This window comes from Thalassophryne amazonica, chromosome 13 (assembly GCF_902500255.1).
Source record: "Thalassophryne amazonica chromosome 13, fThaAma1.1, whole genome shotgun sequence".
In the NCBI taxonomy this organism is placed as follows: domain Eukaryota; kingdom Metazoa; phylum Chordata; class Actinopteri; order Batrachoidiformes; family Batrachoididae; genus Thalassophryne; species Thalassophryne amazonica.
In genome coordinates, this window is record NC_047115.1 from 2,533,775 (window position 1) to 2,554,511 (window position 20,737).

The 20,737-nt window shown below is 42.6% G+C and overlaps 1 protein-coding gene across 3 annotated transcripts in view; it reads left to right on the forward strand.

The window, feature by feature from the left end:
* The window catches only part of usp54a (ubiquitin specific peptidase 54a), an 86,786-nt gene that overhangs the window by 48,059 nt on the left and 17,990 nt on the right, over window positions 1–20,737 (forward strand). For all 3 annotated transcript variants that reach the window (XM_034184650.1, XM_034184652.1, XM_034184651.1), the window contains 10 exons: window positions 8,545–8,627; window positions 8,709–8,811; window positions 9,141–9,287; window positions 9,486–9,635; window positions 13,448–13,616; window positions 15,797–15,988; window positions 17,731–17,865; window positions 19,265–19,913; window positions 20,267–20,394; window positions 20,517–20,681. In XM_034184650.1, the coding sequence (XP_034040541.1) occupies window positions 8,545–8,627; window positions 8,709–8,811; window positions 9,141–9,287; window positions 9,486–9,635; window positions 13,448–13,616; window positions 15,797–15,988; window positions 17,731–17,865; window positions 19,265–19,913; window positions 20,267–20,394; window positions 20,517–20,681 (1,921 nt within the window). The remainder of the gene's footprint in view (window positions 1–8,544; window positions 8,628–8,708; window positions 8,812–9,140; window positions 9,288–9,485; window positions 9,636–13,447; window positions 13,617–15,796; window positions 15,989–17,730; window positions 17,866–19,264; window positions 19,914–20,266; window positions 20,395–20,516; window positions 20,682–20,737) is intronic.

Here is a 20,737-nt window from a genome sequence, read left to right on the forward strand (position 1 = left end):
AGCTTTGCCCCCCTACTCAGCTCTCTCTTCACCACGACGGTCCGATACAGCGACCGCATCATTGCAGATGCTGCACCGATCCGTCTATCGATCTCATGCTCCATCCATCCCTCACTCGTGAACAAGACCCCGAGATACTTAAACTCCTCCACTTGAGGCAAGGACACTCCACCGACCTGAAGAGGGCAAAGCACCCTTTTCCGGTCGAGAACTATGGCCTCGGATTTGGAGGTGCTGATTTTCATCCCGGACGCTTCACACTCTGCTGCAAACCGCCCCAGCGCACGCTGAAGGTCCTGATTTAACGAAGCCAACAGAACCACATCATCTGCAAACAGCAGAGACGAGATTCTGTGGTTCCCAAACCAGACCCCCTCTACACCCTGGCTGCGCCTAGAAATTCTGTCCATAAAAATAATGAACAGAACCGGTGACAAAGGGCAGCCCTGGTGGAGGCCAGCGTGCACTGGAAACAGGTTTGACTTACTACCGGCAATGCGATCCAAGCTTCTGCTGCGGTCGTACAGGGACTGGATAACCCTTAGCAAAGGACCCCGGACCCCGTACTCCTGGAGCACTCCCCACAGGGTGCCTCGAGGGACACGGTCGAATGCCTTCTCCAGATCCACAAAACACATGTGGACTGGTTGGGCAAACTCCCATGAACCCTCAAGCACCTGATGGAGCATGTTGAGCTGGTCCAGTGTGCCGCGACCAGGACGAAAACCACACTGCTCCTCCTGAATCCAAGGTTTGACCATCGGTTGAATTCTCCTCTCCAGTACTCTGGAATAGACCTTACCGGGGAGGCTGAGGATTGTGATCCCCCTATAGTTGGAACAGACCCTCCGGTCCCCCTTCTTAAACAGAGGGACCACCACCCCGGTCTGCCAATCCAGAGGCACTGTCCCCAATCGCCACGCGATGTTGCAGAGGCGTGTCAGCCAAGACAGCCCCACAACATCCAGAGACTTAAGGTACTCAGGACGGATTTCATCCACCCCAGGAGCCTTGCCACGAGGAGCTTTCTAAACACCTCAGTGACTTCGGCCTGGGTAATGGATAAGTCCGCCTCCGAGTCCCCAGTCTCTGCTTCCTCTTCGGAAGACGTGACGATGGGATTGAGGAGATCCTTGAAGTACTCCTTCCACCGCCCGACAACGTCCCCAGTCAGGGTCAACAGCTCCCCACCCGCACCGTAAACAGTGCTGGTGGGGCACTGAGCACCAGCACTTCTAAATAGTCATTCTCTGAATCAATGTGGGGAACTTATTGACATATGAAAATGACTCAAGGAATGACAGCAGCAATATCAGTAAAAAAAAATTGACAATAATAATAATATTATTGTCATTATTACTAACTATTATGGTGGGAATTTTTTTTATTATTATTATTATTATTGTTATTATTATAGATATCCATCACTAATATACAACATCAATTACATAATAATAAAAAGGAATATTGGTCACACTCGGTAGTGGTAATAACGTATGGGTGTTTGGGGGTGGGATTAAATAAGCTTGTCTTCTTCCCACCCCTTTTCGGGCTAAATGCGCGTGTATGTATGTTTGTACGTATGTATTGCCTGTTCTTTTCAACCCAATGTGGGTAAATGTGAAAGAAATGCTTATTTTGTAAAGCTAAAAATAATCAGTCAATCAATATGTATGTATATATGTATGTATTTGTATACATATATGTATATGTGTGTATATGTGGGTGTGTATATATATATATATATATATATGTATATATATGTGTGTGTATATATGTATATATATGTGTGTGTATATATGTATATATATGTGTGTGTGTATATATGTATATATATGTGTGTGTATATATGTATATATATGTGTGTGTATATATGTATATGTATGTGTGTGTATATATGTATATGTATGTGTATGTATATATGTATATGTATGTGTATGTATATGTATGTATGTATACGAGGGCTGTCAAAGTATAGGTCCTTTTTATTTTTTTCAAAAACTATATGGATTTCATTCATATGTTTTTACGTCAGACATGCTTGAACCCTCGTGCGCATGCGTGAGTTTTTCCACGCCTGTCGGTGACGTCATTCGCCTCTGAGCACTCCTTGTGGGAGGAGTCGTCCAGCCCCTCGTCGGAATTCCTTTGTCTGAGAAGTTGTTGAGAGACTGGCGCTTTGTTTGATCAAATTTTTTTCTAAACCTGTGAGACACATCGAAGTGGACATGGTTCAAAAAATTAAGCTGGTTTTCGGTGAAAATTTTAACGGCTGATGAGAGATTTTGAGGTGATACTGTCGCTTTAAGGACTGTCGCGCAGCGCTCTCAGGCGCCGTTGTCAACCTGTTTCAAGCTGAAAACCTCCACATTTCAGGCTCTATTGATCCAGGACGTCGTGAGAGAACAGAGAAGTTTCAGAAGAAGTCGGTTTCAGCATTTTATCCGGATATTCCACTGTTAAAGGAGATTTTTTTTTAATGAAAGGCATGCGGACGGGTCCGCGCGTCGGCTCGCAGCCGCTGCGACGCTCCGCCACAGGAAAAACACCTCTATTGGAAGCCTTAAGGACAAGTTGGAACATGTCCAGCTGTTAAACAATTTCTCATATACTCACTCCACTGAAAGCCATCAAAAGCCGCCTGGATTTTACAAATGGTTATCAACACGGAGGTGTTTTTCCTGTGCCACCGCACCGCGCCGGCTGCGTCCCCCTCTTTCATTAAAAAAATCTCCTTTAACAGTGGAATATCCGGATAAAATGCTGAAACCAACTTCTTGTGAAACTTCTCTATTCTCTCACGACGTCCTGGATCAATAGAGCCTGAAATGTGGAGGTTTTCAGCTTGAAACAGGCTGACGATGGCGCCTGGGACAACTGCGCGACGTCTCGCTCCGTGGGAAGTCCTTAAAGCGACAGTATCACCTCAAAATCTCTCATCAGCCGTTAAAATTTTCACCGAAAACCAGCTTAATTTTTCGAACCGTGTCCACTTCGATGTGCCTTACAGGTTTAGAAAAAATTTTGATCAAACAAAGCGCCAGTCTCTCAGCAACTTCTCAGACAAAGGAATTCCGACGAGGGGCTGGACGACTCCTCCCACAAGGAGTGCTCACAGGCGAATGACGTCACCGACAGGCGTGGAAAAACTCACGCGTGCGCACGAGGGTTCAAGCATGTCTGACGTAAAAACATATGAATGAAATCCATATAGTTTTTGAAAAAAATAAAAAGGACCGTTACTTTATTGACAGACCTCGTATATAAACATATACGCCTGTCGGTGATGTCATTCGCCTGTGAGCACACCTTGGGAAGGAGTGGTCCCGCCCCCTTGTCGGATTTTCATTGTCTGGAAATGGCGGAATGAAAAGGACTTTTTTTCCATCACAATTTTTTCAGAAGCTGTTAGAGACTGGCACCTGGAAACTATTCGAAAAATTTATCTGGCTTTCGGTGAAGATTTTATGGGCTTCACAGAGAATAAGGTCTGTTAGTACAGCTTTAAGGACCCCTTTAAGGACGCTCGGCACGCCACGCTCCGAGCTGCGATGACGCGGCACAAGCCACGGACCATTTCTAAACCGAAGGTTTTTAAAAAAAATAAAAAGGACCGTTACTTTATTGACAGACCTCGTGTGTGTATGTGTGTGTGTGTGTGTGTATATATATATATGTGTGTGTGTGTGTGTGTGTATATATATATATGTGTGTGTGTATGTATGTATATATATATATATATATATATATATATATATGTGTGTGTGTGTGTGTGTGTGTGTGTATGTATATGTTTATATATACATACATATATATTCAAATCAAATCAATTTTATTTATATAGCGCCAAATCACAACAAACCGTTGCCCCAAGGTGCTTTATATTGTAAGGCAAAGCCATACAATAATTACGGAAAAGCCCAACGGTCGAAACGACCCCCTGTGAGCAAGCACTTGGCGACAGTGGGAAGGAAAAACTCCCTTTTAACAGGAAGAAACCTCCAGCAGAACCAGGCTCAGGGAGGGGCAGTCTTCTGCTGGGACTGGTTGGGGCTGAGGGAGAGAATCAGGAAAAAGACATGCTGTGGAGGGGAGCAGAGATCAATCACTAATGATTAAATGCAGAGTGGTGCATACAGAGCAAAAAGAGAAAGAAACACTCAGTGCATCATGGGAACCCCCCAGCAGTCTAAGTCTATAGCAGCATAACTAAGGGATGGTTCAGGGTCACCTGATCCAGCCCTACCTATAAGCTTTAGCAAAAAGGAAAGTTTTAAGCCTAATCTTAAAAGTAGAGAGGGTGTCTGTCTCGCTGATCTGAATTGGGAGCTGGTTCCACAGGAGAGGAGCCTGAAAGCTGAAGGCTCTGCCTCCCATTCTACTCTTACAAACCCTAGGAACTACAAGTAAGCCTGCAGTCTGAGAGCGAAGCGCTCTATTGGAGTGATATGGTGCTATGAGGTCCCTAAGATAAGATGTTACCTGATTATTCAAAACCTTGTAAGAAGAAGAATTTTAAATTCTATTCTAGAATTAATAGGAAGCCAATGAAGAGAGACCAGTATGGGTGAGATATGCTCTCTCCTTCTAGTCCCCGTTAGTACTCTAGCTGCAGCATTTTGAATTAACTGAAGGCTTTTCAGGGAACTTTTAGGACAACCTGATAATAATGAATTACAATAGTCCAGCTTAGAGGAAATAAATGCATGAATTAGTTTTTCAGCATCACTCTGAGACAAGACCTTTCTAATTTTAGAGATATTGCGTAAATGCAAAAAAGCAGTCCTACATATTTGTTTAATATGCGCTTTGAATGACATATCCTGATCAAAAATGACTCCAAGATTTCGCACAGTATTACTAGAGGTCAGGGTAATGCCATCCAGAGTAAGGATCTGGTTAGACACCATGTTTCATCCAGAGTAAGGATCTGGTTAGACACCATGTTTCATCCAGAGTAAGGATCTGGTTAGACACCATGTTTCTAAGATTTGTGGGGCCAAGTACAATAACTTCAGTTTTATCTGCATTTAAAAGCAGGAAATTAGAGGTCATCCATGTCTTTATGTCTGTAAGACAATCCTGCAGTTTAGCTAATTGGTGTGTGTCCTCTGTCTTCATGGATAGATAAAGCTGGGTATCATCTGCGTAACAATGAAAATTTAAGCAATGCTGTCTAATAATACTGCCTAAGGGAAACATGTATAAAGTGAATAAAATTAGTCCTAGCACAGAACCTTGTGGAAGTCTATAATTAACCTTAGTCTGTGAAGAAGATTCCCCATTTACATGAACAAATTGTAATATATTAGATAAATATGATTCAGACCACCGCAGCGCAGTGCCTTTAATACCTATGGCATGCTCTAATCTCTGTAATAAAATTTTATGGTCAACAGTATCAAAAGCAGCACTGAGGTCTAACAGAACAAGCACAGAGATGAATCCACTGTCTGAGGCCATAAGATCATTTGTAACCTTCACTAATGCTGTTTCTGTACTATGATGAATTCTAAAACCTGACTGAAACTCTTCAAATAGACCATTCCTCTGCAGATGATCAGTTAGCTGTTTTACAACTACCCTTTCAAGAATTTTTGACAGAAAAGGAAGGTTGGAGATTGGCCTATAATTAGCTAAGATAGCTGGGTCAAGTGATGGCTTTTTAAGTAATGGTTTAATTACTGCCACCTTAAAAGCCTGTGGTACATAGCCAACTAATAAAGATAGATTGATCATATTTAAGATCGAAGCATTAATTAATGGTAGGGCTTCCTTGAGCAGCCTGGTAGGAATGGGGTCTAATAGATGGTTGATGGTGTTGATGGTTTGGAGGAAGTAACTAATGAAAATAACTCAGACAGAACAATCGGAGAGAAAGAGTCTAATCAAATACCGGCATCACTGAAAGCAGCCAAAGATAATGATATGTCTTTGGGATGGTTATGAGTAATTTTTTTCTCTAATAGTTAAAATTTTATTAGCAAAGAAAGTCATTGTCATTACTAGTTAAAGTTAAAGGAATACTCGGCTCAATAGAGCTCTGACTCTTTGTCAGCCTGGCTACAGTGCTGAAAAGAAACCTGGGGTTGTTCTTATTTTCTTCAATTAGTGATGAGTAGTAAGATGTCCTAGCTTTACGGAGTGCTTTTTTATAGAGCAACAGACTCTTTTTCCAGGCTAAGTGAAGATCTTCTAAATTAGTGAGACGCCATTTCCTCTCCAACTTATGGGTTATCTGCTTTAAGCTGCGAGTTTGTGAGTTATACCATGGAGTCAGGCACTTCTGATTTAAGGCTCTCTTTTTCAGAGGAGCTACAGCATCCAAAGTTGTCTTCAATGAGGATGTAAAACTATTGACGAGATACTCTATCTCACTCACAGAGTTTAGGTAGCTACTCTGCCCTGTGTTGGTATATGGCATTGGAGAACATAAAGAAGGAATCGTATCCTTAAACCTAGTTACAGCGCTTTCTGAAAGACTTCTACTGTAATGAATCTTATTCCCCACTGCTGGGTAGTCCATCAGAGTAAATGTAAATGTTATTAAGAAATGATCAGACAGAAGGGAGTTTTCAGGGAATACTTTTGCCCACTATAATTATCTTATCTGAGCTAAGCACTAAGTCAGACAAAAGGTCTGAAAATTCACAGAGAAACTCACAGTAACGACCAGGTGGACGATAAATAATAACAAATGAAACTGGTTTTTGGGACTTCCAATTTGGATGGACAAGACTAAGAGACAATCTTTCAAATGAATTAAAGCTCTGTCTGGGTTTTGGATTAATTAATAAGATGGAATGGAAGATTGCTGCTAATCCTCCGCCTCGGCCCGTGCTACGAGCGTTCTGGCAGTTAGTGTGACTCGGGGTGTTGACTCATTTAAACTAACATATTCATCCTGCTGTAACCAGGTTTCTGTAAGGCAGAATAAAGCAATATGTTCAATTATTATATCATTTACTAACAGGGACTTAGAAGCGAGAGATCTAATATTTAATAGACCACATTTAACTGTTGTAGTCTGTGGTGCAGTTGAAGGTACTATATTATTTTTTCTTTTTCAATTTTTATGCTTAAATAGATTTTTGCTGGTTATTGGTGGTCTGGGAGCAGGCACCGTCTCTACGGGGATGGGGTAATGAGGGGATGGCAGGGGGAGAGAAGCTGCAGAGAGGTGTGTAAGACTACAACTCTGCTTCCTGGTCCCAACCCTGGATATTCACGGTTTGGAGGATTTAAGAAAATTGGCCAGATTTCTAGAAATGAGAGCTGCTCCATCCAAAGTGGGATGGATGCCGTCTCTCCTAACAAGACCAGGTTTTCCCCAGAAGCTTTGCCAATTATCTATGAAGCCCACCTCATTTTTTGGACACTACTCAGACAGCCAGCAATTCAGGGAGAACATGCGGCTAAACATGTCACTCCCGATTGGGGAGGGGCCCAGAGAAAACTACAGAGTCCGACATTGTTTTTGCAAAGTTAGTTGTGTGCCGAATAAATCCATTCATTCATTCATAAAACCCTTTATACACAAAGTAAATATAAAGTCTTAACTCCTTCTAAGCTTGTATATCCCATCAATGGGAAATTTCACTTTTTATTTTGTGAGATACTGACAAGTCAAAATGAGGTGAGTGACCTGTTCGTTTCAGTCTGATTCATCATCACAGCCTGATGAAAACTTATCCACATAAAGCCTCCTGATTTTGGAAAACGACATCTGAAAATACTTTAGTTCCTTGTTGCGACTGAAGAAACGTAGTGTTTTAAAGACATCCCTCTGTGGTCCCCCGATCCCCCCTCTCTGATCAGTCCACCATGGGGAGTCAGGAGACCGATCTGGCAGCGGGGAGTTGATGAGACCACGACTGGTGCTTTAAAAGTTGAAAACGTCACAGCACTTCATTCATGCATGGCAGCGATTATCACAGTCATTAGTCAGCGGATCAGCATTCTGCACACGATGAAAATGAATTCCGTGATCCACCAAGACAAAAATAAAATACAGTAAAGTTAAATTACTCTGTTTTGCCTCTGTGTTGAGCGGACACACCACTCGTCAATATGCACCTCTGTGGAAATGGGACTGCCGGCATACGCTGGATAAACAGTCATGGCGTGACAGGGCCCTGAGCATATATTGACATTCCCATAGGTGGATGCTGGGGTGGGGGCAGGGAAGATTTGCACGTTAAATAGCTTGCCCCATTTGGAGGGAGTGTTTCGTGGGAGGTGTGAAGTGTGTTTTAATAGGAACTATGTGGTAAATGTGTGGGCTGATGCATGTCCATGCACATGGTGCAAAGCAGCTCCAGACTCACCGCCTCACTTCATTTCAGTGCAGAATTGAGATTTACATTGAAATGCTTCACATCGTGGAAGTTTCAAATGTGTTGTAGTCCTACAGCGCCGCCTGAAGCTCTGATGATGATGTGTAGTCACGATGCAAAGTCATAAAGAGAGAACGTTAATAGCCAACAATGAAAGCGTGCCAGTGTGAAGAACGATAGTGTTGTGATGTTTTCATTTTGTTGTTAGTGTGTATGCAGCAGCTGTGGTGCATCCTCTGACCCGCTGCCCTTCATCCAGATGGTCCACTACATCTCCACCACCTCCTTATGGTAAGTCCATTTTGACTCTTTAGTTTTCAGGTCACCTCACCCGTACTTCAGGCCACTGACATGACTTTTCTGCTTCCTCAGTAACCAAGCGGTGAAGATGCTGGATTCAAGGGAGAAGGCTACCCCCAGCATGTTTGGGGAGCTGCTGCGAAATGCCAGCATGGGTGATCTCCGCAACTGTCCAGTAAGACAGCTTTGGTAGATATGCTTTGTGGAGTCACTGATGCTAAGAGGTTACTGCTCACACTTTAAAGCAAGAAGGTCCTGGAATCAAGTCAGTCAGTGCTCATTTCCTTCCTGCGTGGGCTTCCTACCACCTTAAAAAGCAAAACAAAAAAAAACAAAAAAACAAACAATAAAACATGCCTGTCAGGTTCTCTGTTCTTGCATATCTGATATTACATTGGACAGGATACTTGTCAGTAATTGGACCTATGTTGGTTGGTCTGTTGATTTTTGAACTCCTGTCTTTGCTCTGTAGCTGCTTTTCCACATTCTGTTCTTGTTCTTCAGAGTCAGTGTGGCCAGCAGCTCAGGATGACTCGAGTCCTCCTCAACAGTCCAGAAATCATCACCGTCGGTCTGGTTTGGGATTCTGATCACTCAGATCTGGCTGAAGATGTCATTCACACCCTAGGAACTTGTCTTCGTCTGGGTGATGTATGAGTAATTCTTATTATTATTCATTAATAACAACAGTAACAGTTGAGCACATGGTGTAGCTGATGAGTCACCTGAAAATAACACATGCACAAACATTAGTGTCATCAGCAAATGGTGACATCAAAATGTTCAGCTGTGGATTTGGATTAATCCTCTCTGTGATTTTTTTTTTTTCTCTTTCTTTCTTTCCTGCAGTTATTCTACAGAGTGACAGAGGACAAGGCTCGTCAGTCAGAGCTCTACCTGGTGGGCATGGTGTGTTACTACGGGAAACACTACTCCACCTTCTTCTTCCAGACAAAGATCCGACGGTGGATGTACTTTGATGATGCGCATGTCAAGGAGGTGAGGATATGTTTGACTTTTATGGTGGAGTCCTACAATTTCTCGCTTTTGAACTTAACTTAAGAAATTCCCATTTTAAGGTACTTGCCTGTAGTGTAATGCTCATGTGTTGCATATCAGAATGTTCAGACCCATCTCAGCTTTCTGTATATTTGTCTAGAACACTGTAAAAGATATCATTTGGCTCCAAAGCTGAAAATATGAAATGTGTTTTTAGTTCTTTGAATTTTTCATGAATATACATTTTTGTTCGTGTTGATTTTGTTTTGGTGTTAGAAATGGGTTTACCAAATTCTTTAACTCACAAAAGTAGTGACATGTATGAAAAATATTCTAAAATGCTGCACAATCAATTAAAAAAAAAAAACAATAAATAAATAAGTGTGTGCAGCACCACCACCTGCTGGGAACTAGATGGCAGAAATGTGGAACATTCCAGAACCGACAGCATATTTGTGAAGTAATATCACTTACCTGTCTGCTGGCTGTTTTCTCTTTTGGATTAATTCCTTTTTGGATGACAAAAGTCCTTTTGTGATGGAAAGTGATGCCAAAAAATGTCAATTGCGGCCTTGATTTTAAATAAATCCTTCAACGTAATTTTTTCCATAAGGACATTCTTTGTCTCAAAGAGTAATTTAAATTAAAAACATGTTTTAGCTCGACAGGGCTGTTATGTTAGCGTTTTTGAGTGTTTAGTGGTGTGTTTCAGTGAGGATCTGCCACTAACAGACGCTGCAGGGACAGAGAGGAGACAGACCCATGTGACCTTATCAGGCTGAGAGTCAAAGGCCATCTAGAGGAGAAATGGATTGTATTATTCAATATTTTATTCATGCATACATCACATTGGTGTAATTTATAAAATATGTACAAAAACAAGCAAAAATTAATCAAATGACTGTAAAATTGTATAATACAAAGTTTCAACAAGGTGATTAAAAATTATTGCAAAAAATTTTGAACTAGAAATGATGTATGTCTGGACAATAAAAAGATGACGAACTAAAGAAAGGAAGTGACCTCATGGTACATAATTTCTCTCTTTCTGTCATCTCCACACCTTTCTGCTGTCTCTTCTTTTCAGTCCTGGATCTCTCTGTGTGTGTGTGTGTGTGTGTGTGTGTGTGTGTGTGTGTGTGTGTGTGTGTGTGTGTGTGTGTGTGTGTGTGTGTGTGTGTGTGTGTGTGTGTGTGTGTCCACCGTTGTAAAAACAAGGATTTCCTTCTATTGTTGACCCGTCCAGCTGGACAGAACTGATGGGTGTGGTCAGAACAGGCGTATCGCAGCACAGTCAACACTTTAGCTCACACCGCAGCCTTTGCCTTCTGGTTGATGGTTTGGTTTTTCAGCAGTCCCGTTAGCTGTGACCAGCGCTGGAGGTGGACGTGGACTTTTGGAAAATGGAGACAATGTTGATTTTGCAAAAACCAGCGTGGAGAGTTTCTGTTACAGGATAAAAGACAGAGGTTAGAGGATTATTTCCCCCTGTAAGTTTAAATGGACATGATGTATGTCTTTGGTTTCAGGACAACACATCATAGACCTGAAGACAGAAGAGATGCGCGTGTGTGTGTGTGTGTGTGTGTGTGTGTGTGTGCACACGCGTGTGTGTGCTTTCCCTGTGGTTAGCATGCTATGCACAGGGCTAATGGAGTCACAGTGGACCTGCTAAGCTTCCATAAGAACCTGCTGCTTATTCAGCTCTGAGGTTCTGGTTTCTGATAGATCCAGGTGGGTTCCAGCCAATATCCTGCTTTGGGCCACGTTAGCACTTTTTAACATGTAAAAATAATTTTGCTGCTCAGTGTAGGGTCCTGAGGGCCACAAGAGGACACTGTTGCTTAATAGTTAACACAGTAATTCAAAAACAACTGATAGTGCCCACTTGATACTTACACTGTAGGTAGCCCTGGTACCAGTGGATCAAGTGACAAGAACACTGTATAAACAGCATTAGACTTTGTGACTAGAAGCATATGAAGCAGAAAATGTGACCACATGACACCCATTCTGGCGTCTCTTCACTGGCTGCCTGTCTCTGTGAGAGCAGTTTTTAAGGTAGCCTGTAAAATTGTTCACAGACTGGCACCTTCCTACCTGGCTGACTTAGTAAAACCCTACACACCGGCTCGGCCTGTGCTTGCAGGATGCAGGATTATTTTGTGTTCCTAGGGTGAATAAAAAGTCTGCAGGGCAACAGGCTTTCTCTTATCGTGCCCCCTTTCTGTGGAACAGTCTTCCAGCATCTATAAAGCAGTCAGATTCTGTGGAGACTTTTTAAAGCCAGATTGAAGATGCATCTGTTCTCCCTCTTGTTTAGTTAGCATTTTTGTCATTATGCTTTTTATTGTTATGCTTTTTATTTCTTTCAATATTTATTATTTCATTTACTCTTTTAATTGTTTTTAATTGTGCTTTTTAATCTTTTAAGTCTCTGGGTTCGACGCTGTCGTATTTGACGGCTAAGACCAAGCTTTACTAAATTATAAATAACTTTTGAATGATATGAGAGAGAAACTTAATTTTTTTGCTGAGAAGTTAACTCCACGGACTTTTGAGCCAGCCATCGGCCATCTTTGTACTCCTCATAGAAGCTGTATGATGATGCGAGTGTCCAATCGGAATTGGTTCACCGTCACATGGTTTTCCTAAATCCAATTGTAGGGCAGATTTACCTCACGTGAAAAGCCAAAGATCATTTTCAGGAGTGATATGTTACTAGATGGCCCGTTTGAATAGCCCCCTGGGTGCTCCGATGAGTACATACTATTAGTACATACTCAGTGCGCCCTGCGCCATTACGCACAGCGGTCAGTGAAAGCAGGAGCAGACGGAGAGCCTCTGATGACAATCTCACGTGCTCAAACAAAGAGTGTGTAACTATCAGGATTACTCCACTAGTTTGCATGTGAGTGTTACTGGATAACTCTGTTACTTTCTCTGCGTAAAGCACTGTTTACCATATAAATGGACAACAAAATGCAGAGACCATTTTGTATATATTGTTCAAAATGTGCATTTGTGTTTATTGTTTGAACCTTTTTGTTGTACAGTCTTTGACACAAGACCTCAAATTACCTTTTATGAAGTGTCAAAACAGTTGTTTATTATAGTTTGCTGTGTGTTTTTAATAAATGTGTGAAAAATTATTTTTCGCTTTATTTTTTCCTTGCCTATTTCTGATCGTAAACCTTTATTACACTTATAAAACACAACAAAAACATATATATTCTGAAAGCACAGGTTGTCCTGAATAAAAGAGACATAAAACTTGATTGTGGGATGCAGGGAGAGCTGTTAACAGCAATAATAAAACATTTATGCCAGGCGAGTGAACTGTCCAAAAAATGCCCTCCGACCCCAGAGGGTTAATTCATTTTAATCTGTTTTTAGGTTGTTTTGTGTGAAGCACCTTGGGGCGATGCTGTCGGTAGTTGACGCTCTACAAATTGAATAAATTAAATTTAAACTTGAAGCATATTGCCTTAATGTTTTCCTGATGTGTATTTATACTGACCGCCACTCATAAATGGAGGACAGTTGAACTCTCACCCGGCGCACTGACAGCATGGTCTTTGGAAATAAGCACTGTGCTTTAATTTTTGTCTCATGTTTCTTTCACATCAACTTACTGTATTCACATTTACATGCCAGGAACATCCGTGCAAGGTGACACCCCAAGGACCGGTGCAGGCGTGGGTTCAGCTTTTTACAGGGTCACCAGGAGGGCGGAGTCCCCTGATCCTCTGGTTAACAGGTCACCCACTGAGATTTCATCATAGTTCTGTTTCCGTGTTGCTCTTCTGTAGATCGGCCCAAAGTGGAAGGACGTGGTCTCTCGCTGTATCAAGGGTCACTACCAGCCTCTGCTGCTGCTGTACGCTGACCCCCGAGGCACACCGGTGTCTGTGCAGGACCGGCCCCCGCGCCTCGACTTCCACCGCCTCACCAAAGCGTGCTATGACAGCGAGGACTCCGGTAATTACAGCACAGCTACAAGTCATAACAGCAACACAACGGTGAGCTGCAGCACTAGGCTCGCAGACCTGGGAAGTGGGCAGATCTCAGTTTGTGGATGTGACGACATTTGGTCTGGTTGCCACAAGGAGATGGCGTAGCAAAGCAGTGGAAGCTGCTGTGTCAGACCGGCATTTTCTGATGGCATCAGGTGTCACAGCTGTTCATGAGTGTATACTCAGACTTTAACAGCCTCTGGGTTTTTCTGTCTCAATGTCTGAGGTGGTACTCTGGAGTTCAATGTGCCCACTGTTACCAACAGGTTTGGTTATGAAGACAATGGGCCCTATCTTCTGCCTGCCACAGTGCATTTGTGGGGTTTAAAGGGCACAATTTCTTCATTCAGTCATTCATTCATTAACTGCTTGCATAAAGTGAACAGAAAACAACTATTAATATAAAAGCAAACACAAAGTTTTACTTCAGGGAGCTTTGGTTTACTCTGACAGGTTGGGGCTGACCTTCAGCTTGTCAGAAAACCTGTTGTTTTAGTCTGGTTCCTGATCAGCAGGGTGCTGTGTGTCTCACTCTGGCTGTTTCAGGAGATAACTGCCGACACGGTGATTAGTTTATTTCCTGTTACATCCCAAAACACGGCGTCACAGCGAACAGACTGTGCATTCAGATTACATTTCATATCATTTATTTGTGCAAGGACAGCATACAATTACATTATGCTCACTGAGCAGAGATGTTTGGACCAGATTATAGCTGCAACAGCTAATTTCCATCTGTAGTCCTTGAGGGTCAGGGGGATACACATAGGGCTATTAAATACATCACAAACAACACCTACAAAATATGTAATACTAAATTCATAAAATATATAAAACTAAATTCATTCTTATGTCATTCATCTCTAAAATACTGTGCCATATCAAAAACGTTTAAAACAATCATTCATAATTCATCCCTGTCACTCATATCATGCAGCATCAAAACATCAAAATTATCAAGACATTTATAAATTGATCTGAGCCTCTCAATTACTGTACAATATAAAAACACTTGTAAAAGATATTCACCCTTCATACAGTTCATCTCTCAAATCCTATGTAAAATCAGAACACTTATTACACATGTTCAGTGTTACCTTTAGCAGTGCTATATATTTAGTGCCTGCATCTTTGGTTTTGAAGGAGCCATGATTTTACCTTTTACAGAAAATCTCTTAGTCTGGTTGTTTTTATTTCTTCTGGTAGTATGTTCCTTTTCTTTGTGGCTCTGTAAGAAAATGTCGATTGTGCAAATGCAGTCTTACATTTGGGAATGGTACACTGCCTCCGAGCGGTTGCTCTTGTTACCCTTGTTGTTGTATCAGAGGACAGGTGAATGAAGTTCTTGAGACGTGGCGGAGCTTGATTATGGACTATTTTGTATGCCATTTGAACCTCATGGAGAAAGATAAAATTTTCAAAACTGAGTAAGGCGTATTTGCTCAATATATGACAATGGTGGTATTGGATGCTTTTTTGATCAAGGATTTTAAGAGCCCTTTTGTACAGGGACTCCAAAGGTCTTAACGTTGTTGGATTTGCTTGGGCCCAACTAGTTATATAGTAAGTGAAATGAGGTGTTATTGTATTTAGAAAGCATTTTGCAGCCTCTGTTGTTCATGTATTTCTGATGCTTTTAAAAGTAGCTAAATTAAATTTCAAAGTGTTTGAGATCTTTTTTATATGCTTCTTAAAGCTGAGAGTTGAATCTAATGTAAGCCCTAAATATTTAAATTCAGTTACATTTTTTTTATAATTTGATCATTGATAATAATATTTGGATATACTGTTGTTTTATTCTTAATAGTGAAGTACATGGCTGCTGTTTTTTCTAAGTTTAGTGTTAGAGAGGATTCCTGAAGCCAGGTAGAGACTCTTCCCATGGCTATAGTTAGTTTGTTCACAACCTCAGTCATGTTTGTTTTCCGTGTGTGTATATTATTGTGTCGTCTGCATACATTTATATGCTCACATTGTCACATGCTAAATGCACATTTACATGAGCTGTAAATGGCACAAACAAGATGATCAGTCCCCACAGACCTGGTAACCATGGTGAATGTGTTTTTGGTTTTGGTAATTTAGCTTCAGGTGAGTCCCACTGACATGTTTGACTTGATATCTGCACCTGTCACCAACCTCTAGGTCGTGAGCCATCCATCTCCAGCGACACGCGCACAGATTCCTCGACTGAGAGCTACTTGTGTCGACAGCCGTCCCACCATCACCACGAGTCCCTGGCCAGTCACGGCTCCTCAGACTCGCAAGGAACAGTCGTCTGTGTGGAAAGCCCTGACGGAGCACCGCACGCCTTGCTCAGCAGCCTAGACTTCATAGGTGAGGAAGACTAACCTCTGTTCATGGAGTCTTCAGGTTACGCTCATCTTCCGTTGAACTGGCTGATAGACAGGAAGTGCAGGACGCAGCTTTTTCCTTGTGGAGCTTTTATTGGCCTTGGATTATGGAGGGTTTGTGCTGCAGGTTAAGTTGAATAAACATCTTTTTTTATTGTCCTGTTAATAATATAGTGTGTTTTCAGGTCATCTGGTGGGTGTTTGCTAAAGCCACCTTGACACTTACACGAGTTTAACCCCCTCACTATGGAGGAATGGTGCGTTTTGTGCCACTGAGCGCTGCATTATATAAAATAATAGAATAGAATGCTTTTTATTGTCATTATACACAAGGTACAACTGAATTAAAAGTAATTATTTTGTAGCGGATTGATCATTTACTTTCAGAACTTGGCTGATGAAACCACTTATAATCGCTGCTGGTGTAACAGTACATCTTCCCACCAGGAGAGAAGTTGTCCAAGGATAGCTTACCCCCCACCCTGGATATCTTCCCTCCCCTACCCCCTGCTTAGCAAGTCTAGTCCAGTATTATTATACATTTCATCCTCCATTCTGAAGTGTCTGACCCCTTCATCTGGAACCATAAAACATCCATGAAATATGGAGTTTAAAGGTTGTTCTATCCTGATTGGAAGGTTGCTACATCAATCTTTAATACTGCCAAGTTTATAGTAGGATGAATTTGGCAATATATAGTACAGAATTCTTGATATCGGGGTGGGGGAGATATCCAGGTCACGATATCTTACCCCCCGCCCCATCATGGACAGATCTTCTGTCATATTTCAGGTTGACAATCAGGTCCATATATCTGTAGAGTATATTTGGAAGGGGGATTTAAAGATACTTCAGAATAGGAAATATAGTGTAACACAGATCACAATATCTTATGGCCCACCCCATCATGGACAGATGTTCTATCATATTTCATATATATCATTATATCCTAGGATATCTTTCCCCCGGCGGGGAAGATATGCCAGGGGGAGATATACTGTTGCACCGGAATGACAGAGGAATTTCCTACCTAATTTTATTGTGCGCCTCATGAGGTGGAAAACACGTTTGGAATCCCCTCAAAAGTAATTATTTCTGATATTTATATTGCAATGGCTTGGTAAAACCATTGCATTTTCATTCCTTCTTATGAGTATCTGTAAAATTATGTTTATTATAGATTTAACATCTCATTGTAATCGTTCTGTGCTGTGATGTGCAGCACTGACGCACTGACTCGCAGTGACACAGTGTTTTTTAATTGTTTGTGCAATGTTCATGTGTAGTTCACAAAATTAATGTGTGCCAGAGATTTTGAACATTTCAAAATTTTCTTTGCACGTTTGCAGACAGCCACGCACAGTTTGAGTTTATTCTCTGGTACGCCAGATTGCGTACCATTGTGGGGATCAAGTTTGTGCAAGTGTCGCGGTACCTTAAGTTTGAAAGCATCATAGTTGCTGAGTAAGAGGGTGCAGGTTTTCTTTGCAGCCACGGACTCCACCAGGTGATTTCACTGATTAATATCACTTTGAGCAGATGGATTCAGTTAATCGTAGCAAACCTACGATTTCTGGTGAGGTCATACGAGCAGTGAAACAGATTTGGCTCCTCATTCTCAACCTGAGAAGGTCACATGGGTCTGTCTCCGCCAATCACTCTCTGCCATTCTTCTCCCTTTTTATTGTGAATATTTGTGGGGTTTTTTTGTTTGCTTTTTTAAAGGCCAAGTGACAGACAGCAAGAAGCTCCAATCTCAGAGGAAGGGAGGTGTAGCTGTGGAAAGGAGGCAGAGTTCAAGCCACTCACGCCGATCTAAACCTGACAACGAGGCCGCCTTAACCGGTTACCATAGTGAGGGTAGGCGGGACTGAATGGCTTGGTCATCAGTATCTGTCTGACATCTTTATAGACCCAAATTATGTTTTTTTGTGTATTTATTTAATTTTAAGTTTTTTTCTGGCTGTGTTTAATCTGTTAAACATAGAGCAAAATGTGAAACGATAATTGTTTTTATTTCATCATCTGCGGTACAGTTTATCATTATATCACACAGCCTGTCTGATCTCATCAGTCAACCTGTCCATCACCATTGCACACAAGAAAGGACTCAGAGCTGATCCTTGGTGTAATCCCACCTCCACCTTGAATGCGTCTGTCATTCTTACTGCACATCTCACCACCGTCACACTGTCCTTGTACATGTCCTGCACTACCCTCACATACTTCTCTGCCACTCCAGACTTCCTCATACAATACTACAACTCTTCTCTTGGCACCCTGTAATAAGCTTTCTCTAAATCCACAAACACACAATGTAATGCCTTCTGTTCTTCTCTATGCTTCTCCATCAGTACTCTCAGAGCAAACATTGTATCTGTAGTGCTCTTTCTTGTCATGAAACCATATTGCTGCTCACAGATCTTTACCTGTTTTCCAAACCTAGCTTCTTCTACTCTTTCCCATAATTTCATGCTGTGGCCAATCAACTTTGTCTCTGTAATTACTGCAGCTCTGCTCACTTCATACTTACATCATCCAGCCTTCTCTCTCTCATTTTATTCATTCCTCAGAACCTCAGAATACCCCCTCCACCTTCTCGCTACATTACCACCTTTATCACCTTAACCTGCTGCACATCCTTTCCAGCTTGGCCTCTTTATCTGGGCAATTGGTAAAAGTTTTTTCTTCTTCATTAGTGTTTAACATCATGTACAGTTTGCTGTATGCTCTTTCTTTAGCCAATTTGGGTATCAATAGTAAGTCCTTTTGGCTTCTCCCTTTTTCACTTGGGGTTGCTGTAGCAGATACAAGGTGTATGTGCATAATGATTTGGCACAGGTTTTATGCCAGACGCCCTTCCTGATGCAATTGCATAATACATGGAGAATGGGCAGGCCTGGGCTTGAACCAGGAACGTTCTGCACTGGAAACAAGTGCGCTTAACCTGGCCAGCCCCCCTGCACCAACGTCTGTCAATAAAAACATGTAAAAGCTGAAAAGCTTGAGGACATTTTATAGACTGCATTTTTGACCACCTTTGTCACGAGTTACTCTGAAATTCTGGTCAGGTTTCAGATTTGAGTTGTTGGTTACCTCATCCTCAGGAATTGGTCCCCATTGATTTGTTTTTGGATCCCACTTACATTTTTCTTATTTTTTATCTTGTGTTTTAAAGTTTTCTCTCTCTGTGTGTCATTTATATCGTTATTTTTCCCCTTCCTCGTGTCTGTGTCTGTATTCGTCTTCCTCGTCCAAGGAGAGACCTTAAAGGAGCAGCAGGTTCCTCGCCATCTCCAAAAACTTTCCTCCTCTTTCTCATCCTCCACCAGCCGCCTCCGTGACTTCAAGGAGACCATGAGCAGCATCATGCACAGCCGCTCCCTTTCCTCCTCATCCTCCTTACCGGCCGCTGTCCTCGCTGTTGACGTCACCACCAACAACCAGCATTTTTCCACCGTGGCTGCCTGCTCCTCGGGAAAACCTGCAGACTGGGAGGCTGACAGCACTAGTAGTGACTCCAAATCCAGCAACACTGGAGGAACCGGGTTGGGTCGGTACCGCCCCGCCTGGAGGCCGAGGAGGGAAGCGCTCAACATAGACAACCTCTTCAACCGTGAGCGGCGCAGGCAGGCAGGCTACAGTCCGCTCGGACCATCCCTGATCGATGACAGCAGCCTTCCTGCTTCAGAGGAAACTGATGGCACCTCTGTCTCAGCTCAGGGGGGCATGAGGTCCACCCATCTAAGCTCATCCCAGACACTTCCTGTGACTTCCATCATCCTCAGAGGAGGCACGGAGCTGCCGGCTCCTCTTCCCAGGCTGATCCAGAGGATGGAGAGCGGGTACGAGAGCAGTGAGAGGAACAGCAGCAGCCCAGTCAGCCTGGACCTGAACCCAGCCGACAGGTGAGCACAGACCTTTAAATCATCCTCAGGGATTTAAAACTAAAGATGGACGTAGGAGTTCAGTCCATGTTCAGCGTCATGGCCGCGGAAGTAGAAATATTCACCTCAGTGACATCACTCCTGTCTGACTGTATAATTTAGATCCTGATCATGATTATGATCTGGATCTGCACCAAATTTAACTTGGCACAGACTGCATGTGACACTGCAGTGATACCAAACTGTCTCTGTCGCCCCCTAATGGTTGGTTTCACAACCAAGAACAAACTCAGCCTACATTCTGTAATCACAGAGAAAGAATCATGAAACTAAAATTTTAAATGATGAAAAAATAAATCTGTGCGTTACTCCAGGGAGTGTGTGGTGAAGAAGCCTTCCTCCTGCTCCTCCTCTTCATCAGGGCCTTCGTGGAGGAACAGCCGGTCCAAGAGCAGCGGAGCCCTGCTGCAGGAGCTCAGCTCCTCCTGCAGAGACAAACACGGTGAGACACCACGTGTCCTATCACTGTGCACTGTATGTTTATTTTGTTATTTTGTTTGGCTCTCAGAATGGGACAAAACAATAATCTGACATCCAGCCTGTCTGTCTGTGTGTGGCCAACAGCTCCCCCTGCAGGCCGTACCGAGCTGGACGAGCTTCAGGAGGAGGTGCTGAGGAGAGCAAAGGAGGAGGAGCAGCAGAAACAGCAGGAGAAAGAGAGGGAAGTGGCGCTGGGTTTCAACCCCCGACCCAGCAAGTACATGGACCTGGACCAGCTGCAGATCCAAGGTTCAGACCCAACAGCCCCCAACCCCTCCAATTGTCTGTTTCCAGACAGACACAGA